Genomic DNA, 14,678 nt, shown 5'->3' on the forward strand with positions numbered 1-14,678 from the left:
CAAGGTTCAGGTCACTGTTGCTGCATCCTATGGAAATAGCTAGATGGACTCTGCTCAAACTCAAAGGATATGTTTGGGACTATGATCTGACTTTAGATCCGAAGCTTCACAGCATATGTAACCACCAATCAGAAGACACCTGCCATGCAAACAGCAAGAGGTTGTGTGATAGCTGGCCTCCAAGATGGCCCAATGATCCTCACCTCCTGTATTCACACACTTCTGTCATCCTCTCCTACACTGAATCAGGCTCTCTTTGTGGCCTAAAGAATACGGCAGAAGTGATGGTGTGTGGCCTGAGGCTGGGTCATAAAATGTATTCCAGCTTGCCTTAGCCTCTTGGATCATTCATTCTAGGGGAAGCCAGCACCAACTGGCCAGCCATATGAGCAAGCCACCTGGGAAACAGAAATTCCAACCCTAATCCAGCCTTCAGGTGATGCCGCGTCACAAGATATCAAGCCAGAAATGCTCTGCCAGGCCACTCCCAAATTCTAGGTATACTGTGTGATAAAAGCGACACAATTCTGACCAGAGAGACATGAGAAGAAGTCTGCTGGGAGGCTTCTGGGAAAGAAGGTTTTTGGAAGTTAAAGAAACCAAAAAGGAAAGTGATCTCATTGGGCTTTTCAGCAGTGGCATGTGAGCATGTGAGGTTGGAGCTGCTGCGGCCGTTCTGGGATCCTGAGGGCCACTCCTGACGAAAGCTGCCAACTGTATGGTCAGCAGAGCAGGAAGATGGAAAGCCTGGTCCTCGATGAAGGGGTTAGCCACAGGATGGACCAGCCCCAGGACTGCTGGCACCTGTAACTTTTGGTATATGATAAACTGGCTTTGTTGTTCAAGCTACTTTTAATTGTAGGAACAATAGCAATTTATTTATTTAAATGTGTAGTAATTCTCCCAAGGATTGCTAGGGATGTTAACTTCTAAAGGACAGCAATAACACACGGCTGGTGTGGCTCAGTGGTTGAGCATCAACCTATGAACCAGGAGATGATGATTAGATTCCCAGTCAGGGTACATGACTGGGTTGCGGGCTCGATTCCCAAGTGGGGAGTGTACAGGAGGCAGCCGGTCGGTGGTTCTCTCTCATATTGATGTTTCTCTCTCGCTCTCTGAAATCAATAAAAAAAAATCTACATACCTTTAAAAGAATAGCTATGACTTTATGGAGCCAGGTACATATTAGGTGCTTTGTGGGCATCATCTCATTTAATTCAATCCCTGTAAAAACCCTACAAGGTATATATTACCATCCCCATCTCTTAGAGGGAGAAACTGAGGCTTAGAGGACTGGGACTTCTCTAAGGTCACACAGCAGGGAAGTGGCAAAACTGGGTCTGACTGGACTTCCTGTTTTCCCCACAGGGTAACACTACCCCCAAACCAACTTCCACGCACTTCTCCCTGCCAAGTACACCGCTCTCAGTTTGCAATAATTGAATTTTACGTAAGAAATGGAAAGGTAACTTATTAAATTAAAAAATGTAAGCATGCCAAGGCCAAGCAGTGTTGCTATGAAAATCAGAAAGAACAAGCACATAAGTGCTTTGTAAACAGACAGGAGGCCACCTGGACAGAAGGTGCTGCTCTGACTAGCTGGCTTTGCATCCAAATGCACCTCCCCGGCAGTCACTTACCTCATTGTAAAAAAAATGGACAGTGTGGTTGTTGAGTTTTAACGAAAGTGTTTTCAGAAACGATATATAATATGCCATAATCTCTTCATCAGAAAAGTCAAACTTATGGACAATGATAGAATTTACATAATTATTAGAGAGCAAATAATCTAGAGGGAGAAAAACAAAACAAAAGAAGAGGTTAATTCGTGCTGGAGGATAGACAAGTAGAGAAAGGTAACAAGCAGATGACCATATGAATATACACAAACCAGTCAACCTTCTGGGTGGGTGGGGTTAAACAAGCTAACAGGGAACAGCTTAACCTTTAGCCACAAAGAAATCAGCCACTATGCGTAGTCACCAGAAAGTTCAAAAGCAATGCCAGAGAAAAGCCCGGGGTACCCCACCCTCCCACATCAAGCAGAAAAGAACCCTTGAACATTTTCTTCAATGCTGGCACAACTCAACACAGAGCCGGGAGTGGGACAAATGAGTTGGTGCGTGGGCACTTCACAAACAACCCACGGATGAGGGTAAAAAGCACTGTATTATATAAAAAGTTTCCCCATTTTGCCATCAAAAGTCACCCCATCATTCCTGAATGCCACAAAGGGCCTCACACACATGGTTTTTTTCTCCCTATATAGTTTTTATAGCTTTTCATAACCTCCACTCCATGCCTAACACCAGGCTGAATGCTTTACACTATAACTGTCACAACGATACTGCAGAGTAGGCCTCACTCTTCCCATTTTGCAGATGAGTTAAAAAAAAGGTCAGAGAGGTTGATTAATTTGCCCCAAGAAACAGAAAGTTGCAGAGATGGAACTGGAACCAAGGTCCCATGTCAAAGCCTGTGTTAATATCATCACTAATGGGGGTCAACAATGATGAGGGCCTGGAGGCACCGGGGCCAACTGAAGAACGGCTACTCCCTCGAAGCTCCCAGCCCCTGGCCCCTTCAGAAATGCAGGTTCAGCATGGTGAGAGCTTCCAATGATGCAAAGGAAGCTGGGTAACACAGATTTTAATGCTGCATCTCCTGAATTTGCAATGTTGGCCACTAGATTGGCTAGTTTTTAAAGCTGTGCTGGCCTGAAAACATAAGTCTGTAGACCAACTGTGGCCTATGGGCCCCTAGTTCGTAACCTTGGCATTGGGCCCTCCTCTAAGCCCTCACCAGCCACTCATCAAAGCAGGCTCTGCTGTATCCTGTCTGTCCTCTGGACTGCCAGCTTGTGAGCTCTGCACCACCCCAGCTCCTTCCCCACAAATGGTTAAAGGCAGAGCACCATCAACACCTGCACCTACAGGCAAACACACAAGACAGGAGAGTGGAGTGACTCAGAGTGTGGTCCTCGGAGGAGCAGCACAGCATCACCTGGAGCTAGTCAGACATGCTGGATCCTGGGGCCATTCCTGACCCCACTCACATCTCTGGGGGTAGGCCCGGGACTCTGCATTAAGAAACCCTACAGGGCTTCCCACCATCTCATGTGTGAGACACTGGGTTAAACATGGACTTGGGTCCGCACTGCCTCTGCCACATCCTAGCTGGGTGCCCTTGAGCAAACCGCTTACCCTCACCACTCCCCAGTCTTCTTGTTTGAAAGCTAAAATAACAATGCCTTCCTCACGGAGCTGTTCTGAGAATTAAAGATAATACACAAAAAGCACTAAGAACAGTGAGAGACACAAAGTAAGCACTCAATAATGTTAGCTGCCATTACTTATTACTTTCATTTGGAGATTCATAGTCTCCACCACCATATTCCCAGGACTGAACACAGTTGTTCTTGGGTGAATCGAAAATAAACCATTAAGTTATTTGGTGCCAAAGAGGTACCTAACTTAGGCCAAAGTATTACTGAAATGACTATTTGGAATCACCAAACACAATATAAAGGGCCAACCAAGAGCCCAGGGCCATGAGAGGCTATGGCAGAGGCTATGGCAGGGGCTATGGCAGGGGCCACAGCTGGGTCCTCCTCAGAAGCCAGCTCTTGCACTCAACACACACTGGGTATTCTGGCTGCACAGACAGGCCATGAAGTCTGTAATCTTAGAATGGTTTTCAAAATTTCTTGATCAGAACAATAACTGAGGTAGATATTGGCGTCTGCTCCAAGAGAGGAGGCAGTGTGTCTGGGATGAGGGCCCAAGAATCTGTGTTTAAAAATGAGGTACACATTCCACAAGTCTTGACTGTACGGCTTGATATATGTGGAAATGCACATATACAGGAATGTTAAGTACATGTACCTGTGAATTGATATATATATACACTTCACAAATCTTAGGTGTCTGTCTAGCTTGATGAATTTTTGCAAATATAGACACCATAAGCATCACCCAGACCAGACACAGCATATGTCCAGCTCCCCAGAAGGCTCCCCATGACCTTGTCCAGTCATTACCCCCTCTCCAAAGACATCCCCTAGTCTGACTTCCATCATTAACTGGCTTTGCCTGTTCTTGAACTTCATAGATATGGAATCATACAGTATGCACGCTTCTTGTCTGGCGTCTTTCATCATATCTGAGAAATATCCATGTTGCTGCACCTAGTGGTAAGAGTTCATTCCTTTTTTTCCTTTTGCAAAGTATTCCATGCTTTGAACAGTTTGCAATCTACCTGCCTAGAATCTTGACAAGCAGTCCAGGTGATACTAATGGCTAGAGTGCTTCTTTTTCATTCTGTCATTCTGGCTATAAATGGGGACAAATGAGCTGGCAGGAGAAGGGACAGTTGAGATGTCATGGTGACTGGCTGTGACTGGTTAGTGGCTTCCGGGCCACCAGAGGTGCAGACGCCAATGCTGGTGGCTTCAGCCTTGCAACGTGAGCCTCTGGGCTGCATGCTCAAGGTGGAAAAGCCACATGCTCCAATCATTACAGCAGGGACTTTTCCAGGGCCTCCACAAAATGACTCTGTGGGTGGTGGGGACCACCCTGGGGGCAGCGGAAGGGCCTCTATTATTCGGCTGGAATTTTTCTCCTACCCCCTCACTGTGGGGCTGACTTTCTGTGGTATCCTTTTATAATAAACCCAGGAGTCTATAAGTAATCTCAGTCTCTCAGCCTTCTGTCACTTAGGTCACCAAAATCAGCAGCCAACAGGTGCCCTTGTGATATGGCTGCTTGTAATAGTGAAAATCCGGAAAACACCTAAATGCCCATGGTCAAGTTAAATAAGTTATGGCCCAGAAAATGCAGCTCTTGAACTAAACTGTGTAAGGCTGCATGAACAGGCAATCAGAAGGCCTAAGATAACTGGTAGGTTAGGGAAAAGTAAAACAAATAGCAAAATGGTATCTGACTGAACTGTAGGGTGAGGTTCTACAGAGCTATTGCTTTCTATATTTTGTAATGTTTAATTTTTTAAAATATATGTTTTTATTGATTTCAGAGAGAGGAAGGGAGAGGGAGAGAGATAGAAACATCAATGATGAGAGAGAATCATCGATTGGCTGGCTGCTTCCTGCATGCCCCACACTGGGGATCAAGCCTGCAACTCGGGCATGTGACTTGACCAGGAATTGAACCTTGACCCTCAACCACTGAGCCACACCAGCTAGGCTGTAATATTTGATTTTTTTTTTTTTTTGGTTGTTGCTTTATAATGAGGACATTTTCTTTCCATAATTAGAAAATAAAAATAAAAGCAAAAGTCACCTATCCTCTTACCCACATAAATCCAAGTTCTATACAAAGTAAGTGACTTCTCCATTTTGGCAGGCTTATAAGTACTCTGGTGAATTTCCCCTAAAGCTAGTGGCATCTGCCTGGATTTCTTACAGCAGGGCACCCTTTTTAGACACAGTACATGAAAAGTTATCTAATCCAGGAACCCCAGAATTTTAATTGTCCCAACTCCTATCTTTAATGAGTAGCCTGGGCTTAGAAAGGGTCACCACAGAACAGACATTTGGAGGGAATGCTAGATTTCATAATAAAACCAACTCTTCCGGACACTTCCATCTATCTGCCAGACCCAGTACTATGCTCTGCAAACACACTATCACACTTAATCCTCAAGCCACTCCATTTCCCAGGTGCTAGGAACAGTGGTTCTCAACCTTCCTAATGCCGTGACCCTTTAATACAGTTCCTCATGCTGTGGTGACCCCCAACCATAAAATTATTTTCGTTGCTACTTCATAACTGTAATTTTGCTACTGTTATGAATCGTAATGTAAATATCTGATATGCAGGATGTATTTTCAGGGGTCGCCACCCACAGGTTCAGTAACTAGGATAATCTCCACGGCAGCTTGGAGAGTTCACTCCCGGAGCACACTGGGGGAATTTATGGCAGAACCAGCCTGGGGCCTAGTTGGGTCTGAGTCCAGGGCCTGCACCACCGAGCTGGGTCTTGCCTTCTCAGAACTCTCAGAAACCACACAATTCATATCCAGTGTAACAAAAGCTGAGAACCTGTGGGTCGCGACCCCTATGGCGGTCGAACGACCCTTTCACAGGGGTCGCCTAAGACCATCCTGCATACCAGATATTTACATCATGATTCATAACAGTAGCAACATTACAGTTATGAAGTAGCAACGAAAATAATTTTATGGTTGGGTCACAACATGAGGAACTGTATTTAAAGGGCCAGAGGTTGAGAACCACTGACTTAGGGAGCGTCAACTCACATTCATCTTGAAGCAGTAGCACCATCTAGTGGTCGCTTCTGAGAGTCACCATTCAATTGCTCTATCGTACCTCTTCCTCCTTCCCCAAAGGAATGCCAATGACACCATCACTACCTCCTTCTACCCAACAAAAACTATTTTCAAACCTATCTTGGGGACCTAGAGCCTGCCTCTGATGTAGACATTCAGTCACTTGTCTTCTTTTCCTTAGTTACTACAGGTAGGGCCTAGGGCTTGGTGTGGTCACCTTGGAAAAATACAGGTAGTGGTCAAGCATGGAGGACTCGGCACTAACAGGGTTTCTCACCCTCAGCACTGCTGACATTTTGGGCTATAAAGTTCTTTTGCTGTGGGCTGTCCTATGCATTGTAAGATGTTTAGTCGAACCCCTGGCCTCCACCGATGAGATTCCAGTAGCAGCACGCAGTCCCCCAACCTCCACCATCTTTACAACCAAGAGCGTCTCTGGACATTGACAAATGTCTGCTGGGAGCACAATCACCCCCAACTAAAAACCATGGATCTAACTCACCTGCACTGAACCTCTTCTCAATTTTGGCCTTGCTAGAGCTGTCACCTGGGCCAGTGACTCAAACTCTCTGAGCATTAAATGAGGGCAACGACAGCACCTGCCTCTCAGGGGAGGTTGTTTAGATGAAGAACCAGGGGCTTAGTGAGGGCAGGGAGTAAGCTCTGAGTCACACAGGTGTCAGTCGGGCAGGTGCCAAAGCCCACGCCCTGCATGTTCTGGCTGAGTTCTTCCTCCCCAGCTGCTCCCAATGCTTATTCTATTGGCTGATAGACTCCAACTCCTTAGTAATAAATTATAAACAAGAAATGCCAATGCCCCACAATCACTCAGCAGTAGACTCTCCCTTAGCCATTCAAAGCACCACCAAGCAGGGATAAACATTATGTTATGGGCTGAAATGTGTCCTCAAAATCCCTATGTTGAAGCCTTAACCCCCAATGTGACTATTTTTGGAGATAGGGCCTTAAGGAGGTGATTAAGGCTAAATGACTTCATAGGATAGGGCCCTAATCCAATAAGACTGGTATCCTTATAAGAAAAGAGACAGCCCTGGCCAGTGTTGCACAGTGGTTAGACTGTCAGCCCACACTGAAGGATCGAAGGTTCGATTCCTGGTCAAGGGTCCGTACGTGGGTTGCAGGTTCAATTCCTGGCCCAGGTTGGGTGTGTGTAAAACATTGATGTCTCTGTCTCTGTCTCTGTCTCTCTCTCTCTCTCTCTTTCTCTCTCTCTCTCTCCATTTTCCTACCACTCTTTCTAAAAAAATCAATGGGAAAAATCCTCAGGTGAGGATTAACAAAAAAGGAAAGAAAAGGAAGAGACACCAAAACTTGCGGTGTGTGCACAAAGAAAGATCATGAGGACACAATGAGAAGGCAGCCATCTGCAAACCAGGAAGAGAGACCTCACCAGAAACCAACACTGAAGGTACATCTTGGATTTCCAGCTTCCAGAAAATAAATTTCTGTTGTCTAAGCCACCCAGTCTGGGGTACTTTGTCACAGCAGCCCAAGTACTAAGATACATGGCAAACACAGACATTTGAAAAACAACACAAAAACCATGCCAAATTACACGCAGCCAACTCTCAGCAGTGCAGAGGCAGGTTTCAAGGATTGTCCTTACAAAGTGAGGTCTCGTGACTGATGTTCTCAAAGAGGATGTTCAAGGTCTGCAACAGCTGAACGCACACATAGCGGCCTGATTTCTGCCGCAGGATGTTCAAGAAGAAAACAAACATATTCTTCTCCAGGAAGAAGCTGGGGAGAGAATGGGGGACAGCGTCAGTGGTTTGTTTCCACAGATGGAAATCCAAGTCATCCTCTGGTTCCATGCTTAGCACACGTGTACCTCCCAGCCCCCAGCTTAGCACACGTGTACCTCCCATCCTCTGGTTCCATGCTTAGCACACGTGTACCTCCCATCCTCTGGTTCCATGTTTAGCACACGTGTACCTCCCAGCCCCCAGCTTAGCACACGTGTACCTCCCAGCCTTGCAGAGCAGCCAGACCATGCCACCTGCACAGTCTCAGCTTCCATGCTATCCATCCAGCTCCCACGATGCTGGACAGGCAAATGCAACCGTCCCTGCTCTCTTCTCAGAAGGCAAGAACAGTGCTGATTCCAGAAGCAGTGAACTACTACATTTTTGACAGAATGAGACAGATCTTCACCTACTAAACGATTACACAGTAATCTGTGTTTAAAACTTGGTAAGCAAAATATTTGGTAAGCAAATATTTTATATCCTTCCTTCTTCTTATTAAGCCTCTTTCCTTTGCTCTCCATGTCTTTGAGTGTTAAACAACAATGGGATATAAAGGGTTTTGGTTTCCAAATTGTCAAGTTTGTAGTTTCCATGTCTGGGGGAAAAGAACAGAAAGGAAACAGAAGACGCTACCATGGTGGTAGGACTCTAGCCAGTCCCCAAGTCCACATTTGCCTTTCTTGTTCTGGACAGGACTTGGTCTGCACGCAGCCTGGGGCACTGACATTTAGGAGTACACATTGGTTTTTTTAGTCTTGAAAAGGAGACAGAACCCCCTAATGCTTTTCTTTAAAGAAAGAAAGTGATGTTTCTAGTTATGTGTTCTCTGAGTTCAAGCTAAGAGCAGATAACCTCTCATTTTGGGGTACTCCAAATAAATCGCTGCAGTAACATGTGTCTGCTAGTTGACTTAGTTTTAGTAATTCTTTCCCCTCCACTGTCAGTTCCACAGTAGCAGGATTGTGGGCCACATAACTTCTGTTTGAATCCATGAAAGGATAAATGAATGAATAAATTACCTTTAAAAAAAGACCCCTAAAATCTTTTCCAACTCTGATTCTGGGAGCCATTCACATGGACCCACAGAATATTCCTAACATTTGACCTATTTTGTTTACCTGTCTACCAAGAATCACTGCAGCATAATGATAACCAACTTGGGAACTTATTAAAATGCCTGTACCTAGATTTTTCCCAGAGATGTATCCCCTAGGTCCAGCATGAAGTCCAAGGGCCTGGATTTTTAAGAACACCCTGGAGGAGTACAGAGGGGGCTCCTTGAAAAATGACTAATTCTAGGGCTGGGGCAGAAAAAAATAAAAAATGAACCTGGAGCATCTTAAAATACCAGAAAGTAAGGAAGTGCTCAAAAACAAAAGGATGGGGGTGTGTCAAAGGACACAGGAACCAACCTGAAGGAGCTTCCAAAACTGGAGCCAATTAGCAACAGAACAAATAACACTGTATTGGATTATAATCCAAAGTATAAAATAAATATGCATGCGTTCATATTGATATAAATAAATGATTGAATACATAAATGGGAAGAAACAAATCTTCCATGCAGAACTTCAAGTAGTGTATGTGGATACTTCCCCCTTGCAGAAGGTGGAGCTTAATTCCCATGCACCCAGATGGGATAGGTACTCCTCAAAACTGTCAAGGTCATGAAAAACAAGGAAGACTAAGAAACTGTCACAGGCCAGAGGAGAGTGGGGAAATGTAACAACTGAATGCACTGTGGAAGCCCGGACTGGGAGTCTGGATTGGGATTCTAGAGCAAAAAGAGGATATTAATGGAAAATCTGGCAAAATCCAAATCAAGTTTGGAGTTTATTTAGTAGTTAGGTACCAATGTCCACTGCTCAGATTTGACAAATGCACCTTGGTAATCTAAGATTTAACAATGGAGGAAACGGGGGTAGGGGGTGGCATATGGAAACTTTCTGTACTATCTTTATAACTTTTCTGTAAATCTAAAATTACTCCAAAATAAAAAAATGTATTAAAAACAAATTCTCTTGGGGACTCTGCTAGGCAGCCACTTAAGAATCCCTGGGCCTTTAAGAGCTCAGGAATTTTTCTAAGCTGACAAAGGGACTAAGGAGGACAGTTTCTAAGCTTTAACCCAAGGGTCTCTCTCATTTCCAAAAACAGATACCAACCAATTCTCCATGGAACCTTAAAGAAAGCTATCCCGTTTATAAGCAACGCCTCACTTTATTACTCCTATTATCCTTTGGGGATCATGGCCAGTGTCACAGGTTTGCGTTTTCACAAGTAGCTTTATTTAAATAACCTTATCGATGAAAACATAGAGCTAACCAGAAAATCAGGATATCTAATAAGAAGCCATGTTAGAAATGGAATACCTTTTTTTAATGGTCTTAAAAATGGCCTCAATACTTATAATTGAGATTATTTTATATAAAAATAAAATCTATCTGGTGGTTGTCACAATCCAAACTCTTCTGCACTCAGACACTGAGACAGATCTATTGGGGAAGTAGTCTTTGCTTTTTTTTTTAATTTAAATTCTTTATTGTTGAAAGTGTTACATATGTCTTTCCTCCCGCCGCCCCCCCCCCACCTCTCCCCAGCACATGCCCTCACTCCTCTATTATCTGTGTCCATTGGTTATGCTTATATGCATGCATACAAGTCCTTTGGTTGATCTCTAACCCACCGCCCCTGCCCTCACCCCCCACAACCTTCCCCTGCCTTCCCTCTGAGGTTTGCAGGGCTATTCGATGCTTCTATGTCTCTGTATCTATTTTTGTTCATCAGTTTATGTTGTTCATTATATTCTACAAATGAGTGTTTGCTTTTTAACCATCTAATAGGGACACCTTTATTTTATTTTATTATGAACTGCTAACATTTCTTACTGCCTACTATACCAGGCACTAGACAGGGAACTCCCTCTCCTTTAAAGATGAGGAAACTGAGGCTGGCCTAAGGTTGCTCATCTAGAAAGTATGAGAGCACCATGGGCTCTGGTACGAGGCACTGCTTCAGTGCTTACCAGCTGTGTGACCATACACATAATAGGACAAGGCCATTACCCTGGAGTCACTGGGAGACGTAGGGGGATTATCTCATCAAGAGCTCAGCACTGTGCCTGGCCCATCAGTAAACATAATAAATGTTTGCCCTTAGTGTCTACCCTAGTTCATTTACAGTCTAACTACCCAGGACATTGTCTCCTTCCTTGGGGGTGATAATCAGACACTACTGGAAAAATTACCCATATTTTCAAATTTTCTAGAGACTCATTTTCATACTTCCCATTTTCAGCTGTGGTGTTTCAGGACATTTTATATAGAGGAATAGATATACGTGCAAGACCAAATTGGCTTCAAATTCTGACATCATCAGAATGACTCATGATGTGCATTTAGAAACATATTCAAAGGAAGACAAAAAAAATTAAAAACATTAGAAACCCTTACTCGAATACAGAGCTGTCATTCTGATCTCCCCAAATCAGGATCTCGGTGATGGAACGGATGGTCTCCACTAGCAGGTTCCGGTTCTGTTCTGTGACTGTGGTGTTTTTGGTCAAAACGTGGTACAGATACCTGAGAGAAAAGAAAGAATGTAAAGATTACCAACTGAAATGAAAGCCAGGCTCAATGACCATGAGTAACATTTGGGGGACAATATGGCTGTGCCTTTTCACATCCAGTTAGCACAACTGCCATTCAGATGAGACAGAACTTACCATTCAGGAAAAATGGCAGACACTTCTTTGAAGCATGATGTAACCAGGGACACACCATCCCCAACTGAGGTAAGAGAATGGTCAAGTCCTTGAAGACAGCCATCCTCAAATGTGAGTGTGTAAAATAATCACCTGGAGAACTGGATAGAATGGGGGTATGGAAGCCCACCCGGAGATTCAGATTCAGGGGGACCGAGGGAAGACCAGGCATTGGCCTTTTTCACACACTCCCCAGGTCACTGTGATGCTAGTGGAGCAAGTGGAGACACATGGCTCAGGTCTGAATGCTTAACATAAGACCTGCATGAGGTGGTGTCATGGCTTAGGGAGGGTGGTCCCAAAGCCAGCGCCTGAGTAAAAATCATGTGCAATCACAAGATTACCCTTGGATTGCTCACAATTCCCTTAAAGTTCAGATCGTCCATCAGAACTGATGGCTCACATAAAGTGGGTTGCTCGCAGGACACTGATCTTATGTGCTGAGTGCAGATTGTTGGAATTCACAAAGTCAAGTGGGCTTGAGACTATGGCACTATATTTCACCCACCCAAATGGTCCTAAATGGTCCTGGAAGGCCCACGCTGCTCCAGACCTATGCCAGCTGCTAGGGCAGAGACAGGAAGGCTGAGGCCCATCCTAGAAGCCCTCTGCTGGTGGTGAGGGCAACTGAATCACTGAGGCCAGTGCTGAGCAGTGTTGGACCCAGAAGCCTGGTCAGATGCCCTGGGACTGCCACCTGACACAACTTTTAAGAGATGGCATCGTTGCCCTAGCCGACCTGGCTCAGTGGATAGAGTGTCAGCCTGCGGACCGATGGGTCCCAGGTTCGATTCCGGCCAAGGGCACATGCCCGGGTTGCGGGCTCGATCCCCAGTGGGGGGTGTGCAGGAAGCAGCCGATCAATGATTCTCTCTCACCATTGGTGTTTCTATCTTTCTCTCCTTCTCCCTTCCTCTCTGAAATCAATAAAGAAATATATTTTAAAAAAGAAAAAAAAAAGAGATGGCATCGTTAGGGCCCACAGACTGAGGTAACTTGAGCTGTTATGGGAGCCTCAGGCTTGGGAAGGCGAAGGGAATACCAAGAGTCACCTTTTGGTTTCTTCTATGGCCCCCTTCAGTTGGAGGTAGGGCCTAGTGAAGGCAAGACAGGAAAAGATTAAATAGGATCGTCCCATCAAAAAACAAATCTCTAAAAATGTGTAAGGTATAAAAGATAGAATGTTTCAGAGGGAATAAGGAGCAATCTACTACTTAAGGGGGCTGGTTTTAATTTAAAATCACATGCAACTTCTATGCCAGTGGTTCTCAACCTTGGCTGCACATTAGAATCACCTGGGAGTCTTTTTAAAATCCTGATTTCTGGGCCTCATCCTCCGGAAATTCTGTTTCTTTGTTATACGGTGGGGCCACAACCTTAGTAACAAAGAAACAGAATTTCCGGAGGGTGAGGCCCAGGAATCAGGATTTTAAAAAGATTCCCAGGTGATTCTAATGTGCAGTCAAGGTTGAGAACCACTGTTATGCAGTAACCAGAATAGCCCCCGGAAAACAGAAATCTCCAACACCTGTGTCCAAGTCTATAGGCAGGGCTACAGACGGGAGCAGAAGCTAGTTTTCCTCGGGGATAAGGTAACTCCACGGCGCTGTTTCAGCCTGGGGTGAATCCCCAGGGCCCTCGTGAATCTCTATCTTCACGCTGCCTTGACTCATCTTCTCCAAGTCAAAGGGCAGAGTTTCACACTGTGGTTCACAGGCCTCCTGCATCAGAATCACCTAAGCTGCAGATTCTAGCTCCCCATCCCAGAGCCACAGAACTGACTCCTGGGTGTGTTACATGACGCTGAGTCAGCTCTGAGTCCTGGTGACCCTATGAATAAGTGATGTTCACAATGTCCTGTCCTCAACAGCCCTGCTCGGAACTACAGACTCATGCCCACGGCTTCTCTGATGGAGTCAGTCTGTCTCTTTAGTCTTTCTCATTTCCTGCTGCTATTTTTCCCAGCATTAATGTCTTTTCCAAAGAACCCTGCTTTCTCATGATGTCCCTGCAGTAGAAGAGCTTCAGTGTTGTCATTTTTTGCCTCCAGCAATGTTTCAGGCTTAATGTGCTGTAGGGTCCACTTGTTCATCTTTCTGGAGGTCCAGGGTATCTGTAGAGCTCTCACCACCATATTTCCAACCAGTCATTTTCCTATCAGCCTTCTTCACTGTCCAACTTTCACATCGGTACACAGTAATTGAGAATATGAGGGTGTGGATGTTAACCTTGGTCTCTAATGACATATCTTTGTGGTGATCCTTCCTAATTCTTCCATTGCTGCCCTTCTGAGTCTCGGCCTTCTTGAGTTCTTGGCTACAGTCCCCATTTTAATTGATATTTGAACAAAGTAAGCAAAATCTTTAACAATTTCAATAACTTCACTATGTTAAAGTTGCGTATTACTTCTGTTGTCATGAGTTTTGTCTTCTTGATGTTCAAATGCAAGTCCTGCTTTGGCACTTCCTTCTCACTTTCATCAGAAGTCATTCAAACCATTACTACTTTCTGCCGTAAGATGGTGTCATCTGCATATCTTAAGTTATTGTAATTCTTCCACCAATTTTCATTCCTCATTCCTCTGAGTCTAGCCCAGTTTTTAGTATGTTATGTTCTATGTACAGATTAAACAGGGAGATAAAATTCACCCAATCTGTCACTTTTGCCTATAGGAAACCATTCTATCTCTCTCTACTCTGTCCCAACAATGGCTTCCTGTCCACAATACCGGTTACACATCAGGACAATCAAATGCTAAGGCACACCCGTTTCTTTCAGAGCAACCCACAGACTCCTAAGTGCAGGGTCCCAAATCTGCATTTTGAATGAGTTTACA

The 14,678-nt window shown here is 44.7% G+C and overlaps 1 protein-coding gene across 11 annotated transcripts in view; it reads right to left on the bottom strand.

Moving 5' to 3' along the window:
• The window catches only part of CLEC16A (C-type lectin domain containing 16A), a 223,024-nt gene that overhangs the window by 195,328 nt on the left and 13,018 nt on the right, over window positions 1-14,678 (bottom strand). For 9 of the 11 annotated variants that reach the window (XM_036308096.1, XM_036308097.1, XM_036308102.1 and 6 more), the window contains exons 2-4: window positions 11,532-11,660; window positions 7,938-8,071; window positions 1,644-1,792 (exon numbers count right to left, since the gene is read on the bottom strand). In XM_036308096.1, the coding sequence (XP_036163989.1) occupies window positions 1,644-1,792; window positions 7,938-8,071; window positions 11,532-11,660 (412 nt within the window). Of the gene's footprint in view, window positions 1-1,643; window positions 1,793-7,937; window positions 8,072-11,531; window positions 11,661-14,678 lie in introns of those variants that run through there. The other 2 variants (XM_036308107.1, XM_036308106.1) reach the window with 1 other exon arrangement.

Source organism: Myotis myotis, unplaced genomic scaffold (genome assembly GCF_014108235.1).
Source record: "Myotis myotis isolate mMyoMyo1 unplaced genomic scaffold, mMyoMyo1.p scaffold_m19_p_5, whole genome shotgun sequence".
Taxonomy (NCBI): domain Eukaryota; kingdom Metazoa; phylum Chordata; class Mammalia; order Chiroptera; family Vespertilionidae; genus Myotis; species Myotis myotis.